The sequence below is a fragment of the Tiliqua scincoides genome, chromosome 1 (assembly GCF_035046505.1).
Source record: "Tiliqua scincoides isolate rTilSci1 chromosome 1, rTilSci1.hap2, whole genome shotgun sequence".
NCBI classification, from domain to species: Eukaryota; Metazoa; Chordata; class Lepidosauria; order Squamata; family Scincidae; genus Tiliqua; species Tiliqua scincoides.
In genome coordinates, this window is record NC_089821.1 from 199,796,522 (window position 1) to 199,817,802 (window position 21,281).

At 42.9% G+C, this 21,281-nt stretch overlaps 1 protein-coding gene across 1 annotated transcript in view; it reads right to left on the reverse strand.

Moving 5' to 3' along the window:
- The window catches only part of CEP85L (centrosomal protein 85 like), a 111,961-nt gene extending 91,349 nt beyond the window's left edge, over positions 1-20,612 (reverse strand). Inside the window, exons 1-2 of the mRNA XM_066613800.1 lie at positions 20,444-20,612; positions 4,932-5,093 (exon numbers count right to left, since the gene is read on the reverse strand). Coding sequence (XP_066469897.1) covers positions 4,932-5,093; positions 20,444-20,498 — 217 coding nt within the window. The 5' untranslated portion in view covers positions 20,499-20,612. The remainder of the gene's footprint in view (positions 1-4,931; positions 5,094-20,443) is intronic.
- Between the last annotated feature and the right edge of the window lie 669 nt (positions 20,613-21,281).

Genomic DNA, 21,281 nt, shown 5'->3' on the forward strand with positions numbered 1-21,281 from the left:
CACTTTAAAAAGTTGACAAGATTTGGAAACAAACTTTTTCCATAAGCAGGCCAATAATTGGCACATCTTGCTACACGTTTTTGCTTTCACAAGGGAAGGGAGAGACCAACTTCCCTTCCGCTGCTGGCAGTTTAAACACTGCTTACTTTGTATTGCAGTTTCCATTAGAAAACAAATCTGAAGCAGGACCCAGTCTTGGGAGCATTGGAGGTTGAAGCATTGCTGAAGCTGAGCAGGTGTGGATTGGATCAGCAACTTGGACAGAACAAAACATAGCAAATTCTGCAGGTCACATGATGTTCCTTGGAATACACTTTGAGAACATAGAAGACTGGACAAGAAGCATGATGTTCAGAATCAAAGCTACTAAAACAGATGCTGTAACAATTTAGCTTCCCTTGTTCCCTTCTTAAAACCATGTTTCCCTTAAGAAAAGTCTTAGCATTAAAGCAAGAAAGAGGCCTCTCTGAGATACTCTGAAATCAGCACAGAAAGACATCATAGCCAAGCAGACGGGTTGCTTGGCATCTGGTTCTGGTCACCACATCTCAAAAAGGATATTGCGCAGAAAAGGAAAAGGTGCAAAAAAGGTGCAAAAGAGAATGACTAAAGTTATCAATAGGCTCAAGTACCTCCCTTACAAAGACAGGCTACATTTCTTGGGGCTCTTCAGTCTAGAACAGTGGTTTTCCACCGCTGGGCCGCAGCACACTGGAGAGACCCTTTTCCTTGCCAGTAATGCCCCAAAGTGACCCTCCCTGCATTGCCTCCCCTGGCAAGGCTTTGGCAGGAAGGGTGCTGGGCCACAATCCTATCCACACTTACCTAGGAGTAAGCCCCATTGACTATAAAGGGGCTAACTTCCGAGTAGACATACAGAGGCTTGGTCACACTCTCTCTTGAATACATGAGCAGGCAAGTGATGCTTTTCTTCCCCCCCACCTCCTCCCCTCCTGCACACACATCCCCCCATCATAACTGCAGTTAACCCCTTTTTCTGCCCCTCCCCTCCCTCTTCCAAACCAGTTGCCTCCCATTCTCTTTCTCTCTCCCCCCCCCACCCTAGTGAATCCTGCACTTGTTTCAGCCACATCTCCTCACTGCCCCTCACCAACAGCATCCCATTTCTCCAGTATGCTCAGTCTCATCTCTCTTTGCCAACACCTCCTGGCATATCAGAGCATATCAACTGATAACAGTTTGAACAGACCTGCTTCAAAACATTATTCTTCCTTTCCAGAACCACATAAACCTCCCTCTCCAAGCTTCTTTCAATTCTCCAATGAATTTCTTTCATTGTCATGTAATGATCTAAGGCTGCAATCTTAACCACACTTTCCTGAGAGTAAGCCCCATTGAACAAAATAGGACTTACTTCTGAGTAGATCTGGTGAGGACTGTGCCTTTATATTAAATTAATTGTAACATACTAATGTAATTAAAAACTAATAGTGCGCCTTGACAACTTTAGTGCCTTGTCAGTGTGCCGTGAGCTGAAAAAGGTTGAAAATGGCTGGTCTAGAAAGGTGGCACCCTGAGGAGGGGCAGGATTGAGACTTACAAAATTATGCATTGGACAGATACAGTGAATACAGAGAAGTTCTTTTCCCTCTCACATAGTACAAGAACCAGGGAGTCATGCTCTAAAATAGACTGGTGGAAGAGTCAGAACAGACAAAAATGAAATATTACCTTACACAGTATGTAATTAATCTGTGGAACTCCTTGCCACAGGATATTATGACATCTGCTTTTCGAAGGGGATTGGACAGATTTAAGGATGAAAAGGCCATCACAGGTTACAGGTCATGATGACTGTATGCAACCTCTAGTAGCCTCTCCCTGAATGCCATATCCAAGAGAGTGGCAACAGGGTATAGGTATCTTCAGGGCTTTGAGAGGTATGAGGTGGGCTACAGTGAGATACAGGAAGCTGGACTAGAAGGGCTCTTTGCCTGATCCAACAAACTTGTTCTTGAGTCCTTAGCACAAGTCCGTAATTGTGGTTACTAAACTGGGTTTGTAATCTGATCATCAGTTCAAGCATTTTCAGATATATTTTTAAGATTGTATGTAAAGAAACTAGATTGTATTCCAGGTCCAGGTCCATTGCATTGGTTATTTATCACAAGGATTTCCACAATCCTTAGAACAAATACGGCATTTTTCTATAGAAACTGACCAAAAACCATCAGCTAGAACTGACCCTAAGCGGACAAATGAGTCCTACTACAACTGAGGTGGCTCCAGTTTTTTTTTTTTTACTGGGAGAGCTACCAATGGAAATGAGGTAAGATTTTCATTTAAATAGCATTTTGGACAATTGTGATTTTCTAGTACATGGTTCAAGGCCATGAAGAGTGAGGTAGCAATTCTGCCCCTCATGGATAAGCAAATTCATGGATAGTTAATCTACATATTAAAGAAAACTGACTGGTATTTGATGGGGGGAAGATAAAGCAATGTTAAATAAACATATTTTTAAAAAGTCAGGATATAGATAAATTAAAAAGAGGAAAACATTAAAAACATTAGTCACTCAATACTGCCTCCTTTAAACATACAGGTGCGTGCCCCTTAATGACCTTCTGGTCATCGACAGGTCACATATGCAACAGCCACCAATGGTCAGGAGGTTGCACTCCCCAAGTCTCCGAAGCGGAGGGGAGCTTTGCTCCCCTGTCTCCAGAGGTTTTTTCTGAGCCAGAAAAGACTCCAGAGGCAAGGGGAGTAAAGCATTCCCTTGCCTTTGGAGGCTTTGCATAGAGGTCCACATCCCTGTCATTAAGTGGCGCACCACTGTACTTTGCCATACTCAGAAAATGGCCCTTTCCTTGCATTTGTCATGATTTGCCAGTTTGTTTGTGTTTTCTGCCTTTAATTACATAAGTCGTATCTTCTTAAGCATTGAAATTGAGGGTACATGGCTAGGAACCAGCCAGAAAATAAGATTTCTGGCAGTCTATTTAAATTATGTCATAAATTATCCTGCATCCAACCGAATATTTCCTCAAAAAGATTTTTCTCATTTGTTAGCCAGTAATGTTAGTCAGTATTTGACAAAAAGCCAATCCATTAACTCAGAGTAAGGTTCCTGTTTTGCCTTGTAATGTTTATTTTCCCATAAAAACAGCCTCATGCAAGAATTTTAGACAGGAAAACAAAAAGATGATTCAGAACAAAAGTATGAAAACAATGTAGATCAGTGACATCAGCATAATTGACAACCATTTTTATTTCTAAGGCAAGAGAGGTCAGGGGAAAAAAGCAACAACAAACAAAAGTAGGTCAAACAAAGTTATAGACTCTCAAAGGGCAAAGTTTTTTCAAACTTAAAAGCCAACTAAAGACTTGTGTTATGTCATTCTGTACAAGATGCCTTGAAGGAACATGATTCTGAACAGAACAATTTGTATAGCAAAGCAGTGATAAAACTAAGGAAATTGCCTTATACCAAATCAGACTACTGGTCCATCCAACTCAGCGTCATCAATACTGACCTGTAGGGTTCAGTGAACAACAACTTTTTTTCTCTCCTACTTTGGAGATGTTGAGGATTGAACCTAGCATCTTCTACACACAAAACCAGAGACTCTACCACAGAGCTACAGCCAAGGCACCTGATCACTTGTTCATCTCATCACTTAGTGATGACTGAAATGTTTAGCTTGCTTCATCTCATAATGCTGTGACAGGCAAAGTTGAGGCTCACTTATGAAATATCACAAAACTTAGAAATAGATAGCTGTGCTTAAAATACTTTTATGCAAACCAATTGTAACCTACATTGGTTTTACTCTCTTTGAATTACAGTTTATTTACATTTTTACATTTACTCTCTTTAAGGTACACAGAAATAGATGGACCACTCCCTTCCTGCTCACCACTTTCATTTTAAAACAAGGGGGTGAAAAAAGTATATGAAAACATGGACGCCCTTCATAATCATGCCATATCTTCTACTTTAGTATCTACAACCAAGTAATACCTTGTGAGCAGAGGTACTAGATCAGAAATGAAATTATCAAGCCACTGGGTGGCCCTGTGGCTAGCTGCAGTAAGGCTTCATTATGAAGTCATCTTTTGAGGGCTGAATTCTTTAGACTACTCAGTTGGTTTTCTCTTTAAAAACTCCAGGGAACATGGATGCACAATGTTTTATAACAGAACGGTTTTTAGAGTTTGACAATGGTTCCCCAATACCATTTGGTTCAATATCTCCAGGTCCCATTCTCATTCTCTTCAATAATTCAAATGGGTTCACCCTTCTCTTAATTTATCACTGGGGGTCTATTCTGCCCCCCTTAAACTCTCCTTTTCCAAGTTAAAACATAGCAAGCTCTTTAAGCAGTCACTACCATCTTTTCCCCTACTTCAGGGATCGTTCCTGTCTTCTGAAACACAATGCCTAAATTCAGAAGAACTCTGAACACAGTTGGGACAACTGTGCCTTTCATATGACACTTGCCTTTTTTCACTAACAATCACCATAGTAACTATGCATTTGCTAAGCAGTACTAGAGGTCTGGTAACCTGTTTAAGCAAAGTCATGATCAAATCTCTTCAGAAAATAGGTAACAGATATCACAAAAAAGTTTTGTGTAAAGTTAGAGAATACTACTACACTGGGACAATTCATTAGAGAAAACAGAAGTGGCACAGGAGAAACAGTAATTTTCCAGGCCTCCTGCTTCTCATAAAGTAACTAAAACAGGCCTCTTTGTGAGGTAAACTAGTATTCTTGCCCATTTTGTTAGTATCAATAACATTGTAGCTCTCATGTCACCACAAAAATGGCAATCTGTTCTCTCTACAGGTCATTTGGATCACATGTACTGTATCCTATGAAATGCTCAGCATCTCAATGCTTCATACATCTCTTCCATCCTACTTTCTATAAAAGCAACTAGTTTCACCACATCACCACTCACCTTCCACGCTATCAGAGCAGGAGGTTCCAATGCCAGTGTCTCCACTGTCAGAAGCTATGCTGTGTCTTCTGATTTGGGAACTTCGACTGCTCGATGCACCGCTTGCAGCTTGCCACAGTGAATCAGTACCAGGTAACCATCCTGACGAGGAGCATTCTGGGCCTGCAAAGAAAAGTCAATCTTTAAAAGACAGACAAGCCAATACAATTCAACAACAAAACTTTGTTATGAAGTCAGCATTCACATATGTTTAAGGGATAATGTATCCGATAATAAAACCCGCATATAAAAACAAACCTAATAAACTTCCAGATGTTATTTCTATGACACTCTAATGAGGTAACCCAATACAGATGTTGCACATGGATTTGAGTTCAAACAAATGCTTTGTTAATTTAAAATCAGGCCAACCAGCATTACATTAGTTTTTTTTATTCTACATATCCCCCACTTGAATGTGGTTTGTCTCAGTACATGCTGTAAATTTCATTTTTAAAATTCATAAACATTTAGTATTTCTTAATTAGTAAGACTGGCAGTTTTGAGACATAAGCAGGAAGTCATAAATTTTATACACATTGGAAATGTCATTCAGTATGGGAAAAGGCTCATTCTATCTGGATTTTTTTATTCTTGCTAAAGTGATCCTCAAAAGAATGACCAATCCTATCAAACCCCCACCCTGCCATTGCAGCTGCACCACCAGAGCATGGACTTTGTCCTGTAAGGGCCTCCTCCAGATAAGGGAACATATGTTACCTCATAAGAGGCCCAAGGATAAACCTCTGTTTCCTGAATAGGCAGACTCAGACCTGCACTAGCCATTTTGCTAGTGCAAGTCCAAATGAATCCAGGAAGGCAGCTCAACGTCAGGAAGGAGTATAGGATATTGGAGGTAGCATTACCACCAATACTGCCCCCTTTATGGACTCGATCTATCCCGTCCCCTAGTCTCCTCTCTGTTCCACCCACCCCACCCCCGTGCCGTCTTACTGGCACCAGGGCTCATTGAAAGGCCACAGGTGAGTGGCCACCGCCGCTTGGAGCAGCAGCCCAGCAAGAGCTGTTAAGTATGCCACACTACCAGAAAGCTAATTCCGTCAGTGCAGTGTGCCCATAAGACCAGGCTGTTAATTAGATTAGTCTCTGCTAGGTGCAAGCCAAATTTGAGTTTTCATCAAGCCCTACTGGGACAAAACATAATGACTGTTCTCTCATTTCTGTTCTTTGAAAATATAATCAAGCAAGTCACTTGCATTTGTCTCCAGCATTAAGCAGAACACACATGTCCCTTGCAAGGCAGAGAGAATAAGTAAAGGGAAATAAGATAATCTCTCTATAAGCAAAGCTCAAGATGTCTCTAATTCTCCATCCCCCCTTCTAAAGGGCTTGGCAATGCAGATATCAAAGTATACAAAAGTTATTGAACCAAACATAACATGGGCAGATGATGCACAAGTGCATCCTCAACATGCTGCCAGGATCCCTGCATTATCCTGCTGTTCCTTCTTCAAACTTGCCAATTGGAACAGACAACCAGGCCTACAGAGTTTCAGGGGAGAGAGGGATAAGAGAGCAGATTGCCAGAGACACTCAAGAGACTAGTCACACAGAATGGTCTTAACCAAATGCAAAGTTTATTGTCAAAGTTCTTTCTCTGAAGACTGCCATCTTTTCCTTTTCAGAATTCTCCCTGCCACTTCAGCCCAGTAAAAATCCTGGAATGACCAGCCCAGAGCATTTCAAACACCAGCTGAATCAATCACAAACACAAAAATCATGCTATCTGACCAAAGTTTGAATGTGTTTTTCCACAAGAGTTAATGTCCAAAATCCACATAGTTCCATGAACATGCATATGATAGCACACTATTCAAACTCCACTGGTTCAATTTCATTTTGCTGCAACCTAATCAGTCTTATTTATATTAACCATTATCATTTGATGGACAAAGAAAACATGTATAATTCTGCTGTACAAAAAATGGAAACCTGCTGTCAACCAAGAACGAATTACTACCCCAAGTTGTGTTAATTTAATACTAAGACATAAGACAGTATCATTTTTTTAAACCATGTACTTTCAAAGTGACAGAGAAAAAGAACATTCCAGATCAACTAATATTCACTAAAGTACTGTATTACATTTGGTTCATTGCCTTTGCCACTATAGACTGATAAAATGCTACAGTTAGAAGAGACAACTTTGAGGTGACAGCAACTGAATCCAGATATAAATGATGCTATGAATTTCATGCAACGACACACAGATTTCTGCACATGTCTCCCATCTTGTCCTGGTTAGACCATAAAGAGCCCTGCTGGATCCGGCAAAAGGCCCATCGAGTCCAGCTTCCTGTATCTCACAATGGCCCACCAGATGCCTCAGAGAACACACACTTGTCATCTCACTGCCACTGCCCTTCATCTGCCATTCTATTTATGCTCACCCCCCCCCCAAAAGGGAACTTCTGCATGGGAGCTTCCCACAGGCCCAAAATCAGCAATTTAATGCTAATTTGGAAGTATAGGAAGCATCCTGGGAAAAGTCAGGAAATCTTTTCCAAGGTCACCCCTACAGTAGCAGAAGTTAGCTGCATAGAATGCACAGTCCTCAGAATCCCCTACAACACCCCTGTTGAGACAGGCAGGGTGTCAGCACTAACAAAATCTTCCACGTTTCTGAAGTTTTAGTTTAATGAATCAGAACTACGCAAGGACTGCTTAGGCTTGCATTAGTTTACGTACCAAATCAGTTTACATCCCTGGATCACTAGGCTGTTTGGAGGATTCACTGCAGTGTGGATTTCACACACAAACGTGACAACATATTCCAAATTCTGGGGGGGGGGGGGAATCCCTTCCCCAAGCAACATATGGAACAATGAAATTCACATGAAATCATTCAAATTAGGTGAACTGGTCTTAATTTGTACATTATTCTGCTTGAAAAATTCATGTTTTATTATTCAAAATTAAGGTACAAGAGTAGAATCCTACAACCTACTAGATAAGAGAACTATCAATTTCTACACAAAGCCAGTGAATAATACACAGCAGAAATAAAAAACACTGCTACAGATGTTTTTTATTTCTACTTTGGCGCACAAAGGCAGTACATTAGCTCATGCCTGCTATGCTGGCTCACCTCCTCATCTTCCTAACTAATGCACTCTTCACCCCACAGTAACTGTTCCTTTTTGCACACTATTCAACCAACTGATTGCATGCACAGAGGTTTCTTTAAACCCCCCCCCCCCAAAAAAAAACCCCACCAAAATAGCTTATATGGTTTCTTAGTAATGGGACTCAGTTCAGATGTTTGAACTGTTTACCATGCATTATGTTTTTACTGTAGGTTTTTATAATCCAAATTCAGGCCTCTTGAAGTTCTGTGGCAACTGCAAAAAACCATTAAAAAAAAGAAAGAATGTAACAGCTGAGCCTGCTCCACACAATTTACAAACTACAGAACATAAGGCAGGGTTTGGCTGTACGAAGCTTATTCATAACGAAGTAAAAAGTGCAGATTTGTAAGAACTAGGCCTCAGATTGCAATTATGCAACTAGACATTTATTGCATGATAGTAGCTTACAAACCCAAGGTGTGGCAGTGCACTGGAGAGCTGGTAGTATCTGATGACGCACCAAGATGAATATCACTGCACTCCTGATCCCACTTGGAAACTAAATACAATGTGCTGCCATTTCTATGAGATGCATTTCAATTTGTCATTTTAAGTGGTCTTGTACACGGCCTCATTTTCACCAAGTTTAATTTTTATATTGTTAAAACTGAACAGGGGAAAGAAGAAAATCACTTTTTCTATTTTTCATTTGAAAATCTTGGAAAGCAAGTTCCTGTTCCTGTTTATTAACCACTTAAACCCTACAGACAGACAGCTCTACAAACCATTAGAGACATCAACAAACATAGTAGCCCTACGGTCCAGTCTAACATCGCCCCAGTAAAAACAGAATAGGTAATCATCCTTACTTCCCATACCAACACCACACCCATCATCTGCCAAAGCACGCACAAGAGAAATGCAACAAAGAGCACAATCCTAACCAGGTCTACTCAGAAGTAAGTCCTATTTTGTTCAATGGGGCTTGCTCTCAGGAAAGTGTGATTAGGATTGCAGCCAAAGATATGTAAACTGAACTGCCATGCACCATGAAGGAGATGAACTGTGAGATTTTAAACAGTGACCACACTACACTACCATGTAACACATGAATCAGGCAATAGGGAACTAAGACGGCACCAGAAACAAATGTTCATGTGATATTTAAGCAACTTCTTAGTCTCCAAGACCAAAATGCCAATTTCCAACCAAAATATTCTGAAATTAAGATTTGAAATGCAATAATCTTTCAGCCTCAACAAATATATTGTTTTCATTTGGCTCAAAGCTTTACAAAAAAATAATTTAAGCACTCCCGTTTTCAATATATTTAGCAACATCCAGCAAGAGTGCACCTTTCTAAAATGTGTAATTGTACCTACAGAAACTGAAAGTCAGATAATTTTATAAAATTAAACCTCTGCTGCAGTCAGCAAAAGCCCTGCATAGCAGCCTGTCATGACTCTACATCTATGCAACAAAAAAATTAAAAGGGTTGATCCTTGAGAAAGCACAGCCTTCTGCATCATCTTTTAAAACTGCATCAGTAAAAGACACACACAACTCAGGCAATTTTTTTGAGAGACGAAAACAAATGCCTGCTACTTGGCATATGTAAAATAAAAATCTTTATTTTGCTCAGTGAATAAAGCATTTTCTTATACAGATCTACCATAATTGTTTACATGTACATTTAGAACACATGAACCAATATTCCATACAATTATGCAAAAGATAGTCCCACTATAGTACTTACAATTAAACATAATCATATGTGCCAAAGAGGAAAAGACCAGGAGAGAAACCCAAAACATGTTATGAGTTGGACCTTGTTGGTTAAGTTTTCATAATGTAGATTATTCTGACTGAACCATGAAAGGTTTATAAGAAATGCCAACTAAATCTTTGTAAGCATAACTGTGCAGTAAAGGACACCATTAGTATTAACAAGCAGACTGAAAGATTTCATGTTCAACTCTTAGACCTCAGGTTACAAACCAAAGATAGGAGTCTAAAGTTATGTGGAAGACAAAGCAGTTGATACCAGAGACAAGTATAGAAGCAACTTTCCTCCTATTATAGCCTATCAGCAACAAATGGGTTTTTCTCCAACAGTGGCTGTGAGACACCTGCTCCTAGGCACATTAAACCATTTCAGGACCTTCATGACTCCAGAGCAACTGAAGAGATTTCTCATCTACTAAGTTGAATTGCCACTGTAAGACACAATATGCTGGAAAAGCATTTGATATGAAACTAATTGTGTTCTGTGCATAATATCAGTAAGTTCATTATTTCATAAATGCCAATTCTATTTAAACAATTTTGTTATGTGGCATTTATTAAATGCACATTTACATACAGAGTTAAAAATAGTTCATTGCCAAACCCATATGAATGCAACTGAAAATACTGTGGTCTTTGTTAAGCCACAGTGCATAATGAATGGCCTTTTTTATTCTCCACTGTTTCATAACAATTCTGATTTTATTTTACAATGAACTTTACAAAAATTGTTTTAACTTTAAGATACATAGGACGCAATCCTATCCAGGAGGCTTGCGCTTTATCCAGTGCAGGATAGTGGCCATAAGCAGCTCAGACAGAGGCAAGGGGAAACATTTCCCCTTACCTCAGGATAAGGACTGCTGGCCCCTATGGGTCTCCTCTTGAGTTGGCACAAGTGCGAGGAGAGTGGAGTGGCTGTTCTCCCAGGGAACAGGGGCCAGGATCCGGCATAACTGCTGGATCCCAGCCCCACCTCCGGCTCCCTGCTCGCCCACCCCCAGGGCCTCCCACCGCCCGCCCGCCCTCCCTCCCTCCACCCAGGTACGCCTCCCTCGCCTACTTCACAGCCTTGTGTTGGCACATTCAAGCCAACACAAGGCACTCGGAGGAAGCCGCCATGGAGGCTGGATTCAGTGTGTTGGTGCACCGACACGGCTTCCTCCTGAGGCACAGACACATGAGTGCCTTTGGATTGCGACCATAGTCATTAAATGCAAATAATTGGGAATACTTTTTCCAAGTCACTAATACTAAGGAAGAAAGTGATGAACTCATCAATATTAAATCTCTTCCCCTGCTGATTAACAAAACGAATGAAAAATATGTAATTACTAAATAAATGAAGATGGCAATCACACATGAGCAGCAAAATCAGCCATCATAAATGATAGTATGTGTGAATAGAGTCTACTATGTTCATTGCCCCATTTGGGCCATTTCCCTGTACAAATGTCAGTACTACATATGAACCTCCATCTGTTCTGAGGTTTATTTTCTCCCCTCCTTATTCATTATGCAACTGTGCACCCATGCATGTTTGTTACAACACTATCCAAGAGCAAAACCTTCAAAAGAGATTAAAGGGATCAAACTGGGAAGACTACAAGAGAAGCAATTCTCTCCCACAACAAGCAGCAGCACAACTCCCCCAGTATGTATCTACAAAACACAATGAAAGTGAAAGAACTGATCACTAGGATACTGAAGACAGAGGAAAGAGTTGATGACAACAGGCAGATGTGCTATAAACCTTGAGAATCAAAGTCACACAAGCCAAAATGCAGAAATCTGGTAATGCAGACACAGTTCTAGTGAGGGAACTCTGAGTTTACAGGGCATTCCCCCAGATCTCTCAGTGGCAATTTGCTAGCAAATGATTGATTGCATTGTACAATCTGAACCTGAGGTTGAGGGTGCCAGACATGGTCAGTACCACACTATATACCAGGTTTCATTAACTCACCATTAATTCGTCTTCTTGCATAGACATGCCAGCATTCTTACAGACCAACACGCCTGTTGCATTCTCACCTGCAGGGCTCCAATTTTTGTTTTGAACTCAAAAAGGATAAAAAATACTACCTGATCTTTCCCTCACCACCCCAATCCATCCCACCCAAAAGACAAAAGTGGGCTTAAATGATCCTAGCCAGTTATCTTCATTGATATAGTACACATTCAGCAGCTGTTTTATGCTTTCATACAGTCATGCAATTCATGAGACCCCACAGCTCATAAATTGTGATCTCACTACACTTGTTGCATTTCAAATTATGACAACACAATTTACTTGTGAGGCTGCTATCTCTCATTTCATGCTACTTGTACTGGAAATCTGTCAAGAAAAAAATACAATGTTCAGGAGATAGCAAATGCTGTCAACTCATCAAATTTGTCATGTATTACCAAACCCATATGCTCAGGTAATTATTTATGTACGATAATAATAATAATGCTACGAACAGCTGCCTTGTGGTAAGTTTGTGGATCAAGTTTCTAATCAGCAATTTTCACCATTGTGCCACAGCACATTGGTGTGAGCAGTCTGCAGGTGTGCAGCAGGAGTGTGGGGGTCATATATTAGCAGGACCATAGGGGGATGCGAGTGTGGTGTGCCTTGTCAATTGTCAAAAAAACTGATGATATGCCTTGATAATTTTAGCACCTTCTCAATGTGTCGTGAAATGAAAACATTTTCATTTGCATTAGCTTTCAGGAGGTGGATAAGGGTGGGGTATTCCTGGTGGTTTTTATTTGGCCTGTTGATTTTATCATATATTTACATGTCTTCTTAGCTTGTTATGTATTGCTTTTTTACTTACTATCACCAATTGATTTTTAGAATTGTTATATTGTTTGCTATGTTGGCTTTTAAGTTATGTTTTAGATTTTAAATGTTAAAAATTTTACTTTTTAAAATCTTATATTGTATTATGTGTTTATCAAGTATTGTAAGCCGCATCGAGCATTTGGAAAGGCAGGGTATAAACATTATGAATTAAATAAATAAGGTTGAAAAATTGCTGGCCTAACTATTGCTCAATTATTAAGTAGCTAAAATTTTCACAAAATTGGACACCACTAATATCAGTACTGTACTGTATATTTTATACAAGAGAAACGTGCCATATATTGTACGGCCAAAGTAGCATGAAGGCTTAAGAATATAAGTATGAAGGCTTTGCAGCATATAAACTGGCCTCCTTGATGCACACTATATACTGTAGGCACTTCAGAGCTGGACCTTATAGTCTCTAATCCTCAAACAAGTATGTTCTCCACCTCACGCTCTGTATATAACACCACAGGTAAGGCAGGTGCATTACAAAGACCTGTGTGCACAATTTTTTTAAAAAAGACTTTACAAATCAGTCAATTGCACATACTTGTTATCTGGAGCATACCTCTCATGTTGCGTTACTATGTGGCGGAGGAGAACACTGCTGGAATGCTATCCAGTGAGTATATTAATAGGAGATCTTAATAGGAGACAATAGTCCTTGTTCTTTTTTAAACTGTTCTTCATGTATAGGCAGGAAACAGAGCTTCTGAACATATACTGTCTGAAGACTTACTAGAATTATGGAAATTTTCTTGTGTAAATTTATTGCTTTCACAAGGTCTCACGTTTGAATATAAAATGGAAAATAATCACAAAGACAAAAGTAAAGTTTACAGTCATTTTTCTGTTTTATAGTTCATACCTTTTCATGTGTTGGGTCATGTGTCTAGGATGAGTTTCAAAAAATACTGTAGGATGAGTGCAAAATGTTAACAGAACATAATTTGGAATATGGCAAATTAACCTAAATTTCAACTCAAGGGATGCCTCCTCTTATGTAAGCCGCCTAGTGATAAGATCTTTTGATGTAGTGCTGGTCCAAATTCAACCTTACAGAAAGATTCTCACTAGGTTCCTACAAGGAGCAAGGCTTTTGCAGTGGCAGTAGCGTTAGGATTATCTTCCAAGAGATGTACAGCCTACTCCCAGCCATTTTTACAAGGACAGGTTAAAAACTTTTCCAGAAAGCCTTCAAAGTAATGGTTTGTGTCATCCCATCTTATGTACTGTATTAAGCTGCTTTTATTATTGTCTGATTGATATTCTTTAGCATTTGATACTTCTGTTTGATAACTGTTTTAAATTTCCATACACCACGGTGCAATTTATATAGATGGTATATAAATATTTCATCGGGTTTGTTTTACAAACCAAACACCATGGAAGAATTACATTTGTGTCTGTGTGCATTGGGGGAACACGATGCTTTAAATGTAATTTTTAATTAAATTACACTGTTCACAAAACAGTACTGCATTACTATGGCGTGGATTTGGTCACCACTTTTTTGTTTCTTTTTGAAATACCTACATGAGTGCTGCCGTTCTCAAATGGTACATGGAAAGGGTGTTTGACTTTTAAAGGAGGAAGTAATAATATTTTAGCTTCCGTAAAACAGCATGGCTTGTTTGTCATAACTATGATATCATATGTAGCATCACAGGAGACCAATGACATTCATGCAACTACATTCTACATAGTAAGAGTAACACATATGCTAACTGGTGGAAAGAATGGCATTTTCTAGGTAACATCTAAAGGTTTCAGATGGTATTAAAATGCAGTGTCCCAATGACAGAACCAATACCATCTTGAGAAAAGACATCTGAATCCCTCTCAACTTCAGTAACAACTGTGCATTTAAGAATTATATGAAAGTTGTTTGCTTTAATTATGTGATGGTTCCAAGAGGTCAGTCTCATTTCTTCATTAAGAACGGAGTCATGAAATCTCTAACCAATGGGACATATCCAATTGGTAGCAAAATATGAACGTTCAGCTACCTAAGCTGCTAATTATTAATCTCTCTTATTAACTGCCACCCCTGAGCAAGTGTTCAGATGTAGGGTTTTTTGTTTGGTAGAGATGTTAATCATGGTAATATGCTACCTAAAAAACAAAGACAGCAGCATCGCTTTATTCTTGCATAATATAATACTCTATATGCTGCCCAAATTGCCTTTTTCTACAAAATAACAGTGAAAGCACTATTTTTAAAACAGAGAATGTCCATTCCATGTTTAGGACACTATTGTCATGGTTATAAGACTGAACAATTACAGGGACCTTTCACACACATATTTCAAAGCTAAGGGTTATTAGCCATTAGAATAGGAAATACAGTGTTAACCATGAATATAAAACTTCTTACCAAACTACTATGCCATCATAATTAAACTGATCTCATTGGTTCAAAGAACTTCTGTTCTAGATGGTTCAGCCAATCAAACACAAGACATTCAGCAGTTGTCTTTCTTGTTTTCTAGCACTCTGGAGGCAATAACCATTGCCTCAAGTGTATTATATAGATTTTAGTAAACTGAAAGTGTCATAGCACAAAGATGTCCAGCTTTGACAACGGGGTACGTTCATCAGAAAAACATTATTATCCTGTAGCAACATCCTTTTTGATTCAATCTGTTTTATTCTTCAGCACTATCTAAGCAGCCTAGGTAAAGAAATGATATATATTTAGTAATAACAGAACTTGCAGACATAATGATTGGCAACCTTCAGTCTCGAAAGACTATGGTATAAGCCTACAGCACCCAGTATTCCCAGGCGGTCTCCCATCCAAGTACTAACCAGGCCTGACCCTGCTTAGCTTCCAAGATCAGACAATACTGGGCATGTCCAGGGTAACAGTTGCTTCTTTATAATAGATAATTGTGCATTTCTCACAAGCTTCTCTAATATTTTACTTCAGGAATACAATCTACTGCTTGTCCTGAAAGGCTGAAAGACTCTAGCTTCTTTTCATCACTTGTTTTTCTTCTAGATATTTTCTTGCAGGGATAGAAATAACATGGATTTGATCTATTTCTGACTTTCCTCCCCCCCCCCCAATTATTTTTCAATGATACTGTAAACATAGACTAATAAATAAATAGTATTATTGGCTAGATAGTTTTGTGAGATGCAACAGTCCTGCTTTCTGGAGCTCAAGTTATTATAGAAACCAGAACCATAAAATTGAATTTCTATGTAAATTGGGGATAGCAACAACACTTGTGTTCAGCCATTCTGCATGCAAAACAGTAATGGGTTTTCCCAACCAACACCTAGTGACTGCTTCACTAAAATGGATAAAGTAACCTATTTTTAAACACAGGCAGTCCAATCCTAACAAAAGTCCCATGCTGTGATCTAGCAGGGACAACGCAGCCTCTACTGCATCCACTGTGGGACTAGAGGCTTCTGGAGGTCTACTCAGGGTAAGGAGACATTCCTCTCCAGAGACATTTCCTAGCAGCCTCTATATGGCTACTTGGAGACATCGCTGGAGCAAATCTGAGCCACCCCATGTAGCGGGAAAAACTGGAGAGGGGGAATAGGATATGGCAGATACTGCCTCCGCTGTTCCCGCTCCCCCCTCCCCACCTTCCCTTACCCTGCAATACCTTCCCCTTGCCCCTGTTTCACCCAACAGAGTTGCATACATGCTCCGGTGGGCACTGGCCTCCAACTGTTGCCAGCAGAGGCCTTTCAGCTGGCGCCCATGCGCTGCTGCAACATGCTTTACAGCACATTTGCAACAGTGCACATGCCCATCCCACCAGCAGAAGCCATATAGGACTGGGTCATTAATGTAACTGGCAAATTAGTGCGCTGCTCAACGAAATGAGTAGTTAATTGTAAGAACGCTGTTCCTCATTACAGCAAATGAGCTATACAGCTATACAGAAAGATACAATTCTTGATCTTGAAAAAGTCTTTTTGGTTCTAGATTAGAGAATATTGAAGTACAACAATATTGCCTGATGAACCAACAGGAGAAGTAAATCAGTCAACTGTTTCAACCAACATAAATGTGTTTTATGAAGTAATCATAAATTCTGCAAATAACTTCTGAAATTGCTATCATCTCATCACTCACTGAAACAAATATCTGCTGTGATCCTTAATTAAAAAGTAAACAAATGTCTGTTGATGTCCCCTTGGCAACTGCTTGTCCAGTATTGTGGGATTCTTTTCAGCTTGTGCAGCCTGAGGATGTGGACAGACTCCTTTGGAGTGTGAGGCCGTCTGCCTGCCTGTTTGACCCTTGCCCAGCTTGGCTGATTAGAGCGGCCCGGGGGGGACTGGCTGAGTGGACGGGGAGGGTGGTCAACTCTTCTTTGATGGAGGAGACATTGCCGCTCGCCTTGAAGCGGGCGGTGGTTCGCCCCCTCCTGAAGAAGCCCTCCCTGGATTCCACTGTGTTGAATAACTATCGGCCAGTCTCCAACATCCCATTTCTGGGCAAGGTAATTGAGCTGGTGGTGGCAGCCCAACTCCAGAGGGTCTTGGATGAAGCGGATTATCTGGATCCTTTTCAATCTGGTTTCAGACCGGGCTTTGGGACGGAAACTGCCTTGGTCGCCTTGGTGGATGACCTACGCCGGGGACTGGACAGGGGGAGTGCGTCCCTGTTGGTCCTGCTGGACCTCTCGGCAGCTTTCGATACCATCGACCATGGTATCCTTCTGGGCCGACTGGCCGAGTTGGGAGTTGGAGGCACTGTTTTGCGGTGGTTCCGCTCCTACTTGGAGGGTCGGTCCCAGATGGTGGTGCTGGGGGATGCCTGTTCGACACCCTGGCCCTTGAGGTGCGGGGTGCCGCAGGGTTCAATTCTGTCCCCCATGCTATTTAATATCTACATGAAACCGCTGGGAGAGGTCATCTGGGGGTTTGGAGTGAGGTGTCATCAATATGCTGATGACACCCAGCTCTATCTCTCCTTTCCTCCAGACTCGAGGGTGGCGGTTGAGGGCCTGGAGCGCTGTCTGGAAGCAGTGAGGATCTGGATGGGGGCTAACAAGCTGAAATTAAATCCGGATAAGACAGAGGCTCTCCTGGTTCGGAAATCCTCGATGCAGGTGCTGGATTATCGACTTGCTCTGAATGGGGTTGCACTCCCTCTGAAGGAGCAGGTTCGCAGCTTGGGGGTCCTCCTGGACTCGCAGCTGCTCCTGGATTCCCAGGTGGCGGCTGTGGCTAGGGGGGCCTTTGCTCAGCTTCGGCTGGTGCGCCAGCTGTGACCGTACTTGGATCGTGCAGACCTGGCCACGGTGATCCATGCCACGGTGACATCGAGGTTAGATTACTGTAACGCGCTCTATGTGGGGCTGCCCCTGAAGACGGTTCGGAAACTACAATTAGTACAGAATGCGGCGGCCCGTGTGGTCACCGGAGCCAGGCGGTTTGACTCTGTCAGCCCGCTTCTCCGGGGGCTACATTGGCTGCCCATTCGTTTCCGGGCCCAATTCAAGGTGCTGGTTTTGACCTTTAAAGCCCTATACTGCTCTGGGCCAGGATATCTTAAGAGACCGCCTACTCCCGTACAATCTGGCTCGCCATCTCAGGTCATCAGAGAAGGCCTTTTTGCAAGTGCCGCCACCCAAGGAGGTCCGGGGGGCGGCTGCAAGAAATAGGGCCTTCTCGGTAGTGGCACCAACATTATGGAACTCCCTTCCCCTTGACTTGAGAATGGCTCCCTCTCTTGAGAGCTTTCGGCGAGGCCTGAAAACACTGTTGTTTAAACAAGCCTTCTGATTTCTGGCCTTCTTAACTTTTTTATACATCTTTTAGTTTTACAGGCTTGATTCCTCGGTGATCTGCTCTTTTACTCTTTTAATCTGACTACTGTTTTTATGGCCCTGTAGTGTGTTTTTAAATGTTTTTATCTGTTTGTATTAATGTTTTTAAAATCTATTGTTTTTTTAATATGTTGTTAGCCGCCCTGGGTCCCGTTAGGGAGAAGGGCGGGATAAAAATAAAGTTTTATTATTATTTATTATTATTATGAATGGGGTAAACAACTAATTTGCAAGGTCCACAAAATGGTTTTCCGTTAGAACAACTGGAAATGTAAAGCTATATAATATATAGTATAGTGCAGTGATTTTCAACCTTTTTCATCTCAGGGCACACTGACGAGGTACTAAAATTGTTAAGGCGCTGAACAGTTTTTTGACACTTGACAAGGCATACTGCACTGACAGCAGGGGCTCAAATCCCCCAGTGGCCCTACTAACAAATGATCCTCCTCCAAACTCCCACCTGCAGACCACCCACAGCACACCAGTGTGCCACAGCACAGTGGTTGAAAATAGCTGGTATAGTGTATATCTCACTCCTGATACACAGTACAGTAAATCATAGAGTAACCAAAGAACGTTCATGTATTCTAAAGGGTTGTACAGCAAAGTACAGCTCATTCTCTCTAATGCAAAAAAACGTTCCATATTAGTAGAAAAAAAAGTCAGGAGTTGATGATGGCTAAAGCCTTGGTTTATCCACCACTGCAAGAATATTCAGAAGGATCCTATTTTAAGCAGTTTAATTAGAGAGAGAGAACAGTACAGCTTAACTAATGATACTGACATGTGAGCAGGCTGGTGCAAAACGACTGCAGATGTAAATGCCACTGATTTTAACAATGTATCTACAGCAGGCATGATACTAAAATCCCAAAAGGGAGGTTGTTGGAGGTCCAGTTCCGGCAGAAAGAAAGCCCTCACTCTGAGTTATCACTACTTCCCGGAAGCAGAGCACGTAAGCACTCTCTGCAAAGGAGGAGGGTCCCAGGGCTAGAGAAAGTCTTTCTATTTCTAAATGCCAAGTGCAAAAGCTGAACAGCACTGCACTGAGGTCTTCCCTGAGCCCCAGATTCATTTCCCGAACTGAGTTTACAGTCCTCTCCACACTTTCCTGGAAGTAAGCCCCTTTAACTATAATGGGACTTACTTCTGAGTAGACATGCCTAGGCTTGGATGGTAAAGCTGCAATCCTAGGCACACTTTCCAGAGAGTAAACCCCACTGAAGTCAACGGGACTTGCTTCTGAGTAGACGTGCCTAGGCTTGGACTGTAAGGCTACAATCCTAAGCATACATCCCAGAGAGTAAGCCCCACTGAAGACCATGGGACTCATTCCTGAGCAGACAAGCATTAGGACCAGACTCTGTGGCTGCACTTCCCAGAGAGCAAGCCCCACTGAAGACCACAGGACTTACAGCCCAAGCCTATGCACGTCTGCTCAGAAGTAAGTCCCATTTGAGTGAATGGGGCTTACTCCCAGGAAAGTGTGGCCAGGCCAGACAAGCATTAGGACCGGGCTCTGTGGCTGCAGTCCCGAGTGCACTTCCCAGAGAGCAAGCCCCACCGAGGACCGCGGGGCTCACTCCCCAGCAGACGAGCCTCGGCTTGCGCCCCGAGCGGGGCAGGGAGGCGAGCTCGGGGGAAGCGGAGCGCGCTGCTCTCCTCCTCGGAAAGCCGCAGGCTGGGGGCAGCCCCGGATTGCAAGGCGATTAAAGCAGAGCGCTCTAAATATAGCCGCCGGCCAAGCGCGCCGCCTCCCTTCCCACTCGCAGAGGGCGGGAGGCTGCGATCCGCACCGCGCAGTGCCTCGTGCGGGGTTCGTTGCAGTGACCTCCCGCCCGCCCGCCCGCTCGGCCAGATGGCGAGGACGTGCCCGCCTCCACGGACCCAGAGCGCCGGCGGGGAGACCCCCCCGCCGAGCCCGGCAGGCTGCAGCGCCTCCTCCCTCCTTACCCGCTCGGTAGTCGCCGCCGTCCTGCCCGAGCTCGGAGAGGAGCCTCCCCCACATGGTGGTGCCTCCGTCGCCCACGGACGGCGGCTGGGCTGGGCTGGACGAGAGGAAGCCGCTCACTGCCGGGCGGCCGCCACGCAGCCCGCCTGGGGCCCGAGGGGGGCCGCGGCCATGCGCTGCCAGGGGGACGAGACCCGCTTTATGCCGCTACTGCTGCTGCTGCTGCCGCAGCCGCCCTCGCTTCCTCCCTCCTCCTCCTGCCGCCGCTTCGTTCCGGGCGGGCCGGGGGCGGGGACAACTCAGCAGATGCTGCCGCTGCTCTGGGGGAAGGGGGAGCGCAGGAGTGGGCTTAGAGCCGGCGCCGCGAGGAGGAAGCAGCCACCGCCACCGCGCCCGTGGAAGGAAAGGTGGAGCTTTGGCCGGCTCGCAGCGGAGGCTGCTGCCGCCGTGTGGGCAGCGGCTCCGCACAAGAGTGCCTCTGAGCACGTGCAGAGAAGCCACCCGAGCACGCCTGGCGCGAGAGGGGAGGAGGCTTGTCCTGCCGGGCACCGATACTTGGGCCTCTCCCCGAAATTTAAGCAGCGGGTTCACAGCCCCAGAAGTAAGTCCCATTAGAGTCAATGGGGCTTACTCCCAGGAAGGTGTGTTTAGGACTGCTGTCCCCACTTCCCTGGGAGTAAGCCCCATTGACTCTAATGGGACTTACTTCTGAGTAGACACGCAGAGGATTGGGCTCTGAGGCGGCAATCCTATCCACACTTTCCTGGGAGTAAGCCCCATTGACTCTAATGGGACTCACTTCTGAGTAGACATGCAGAGGATTGGGCTCTGAGGTGGCAA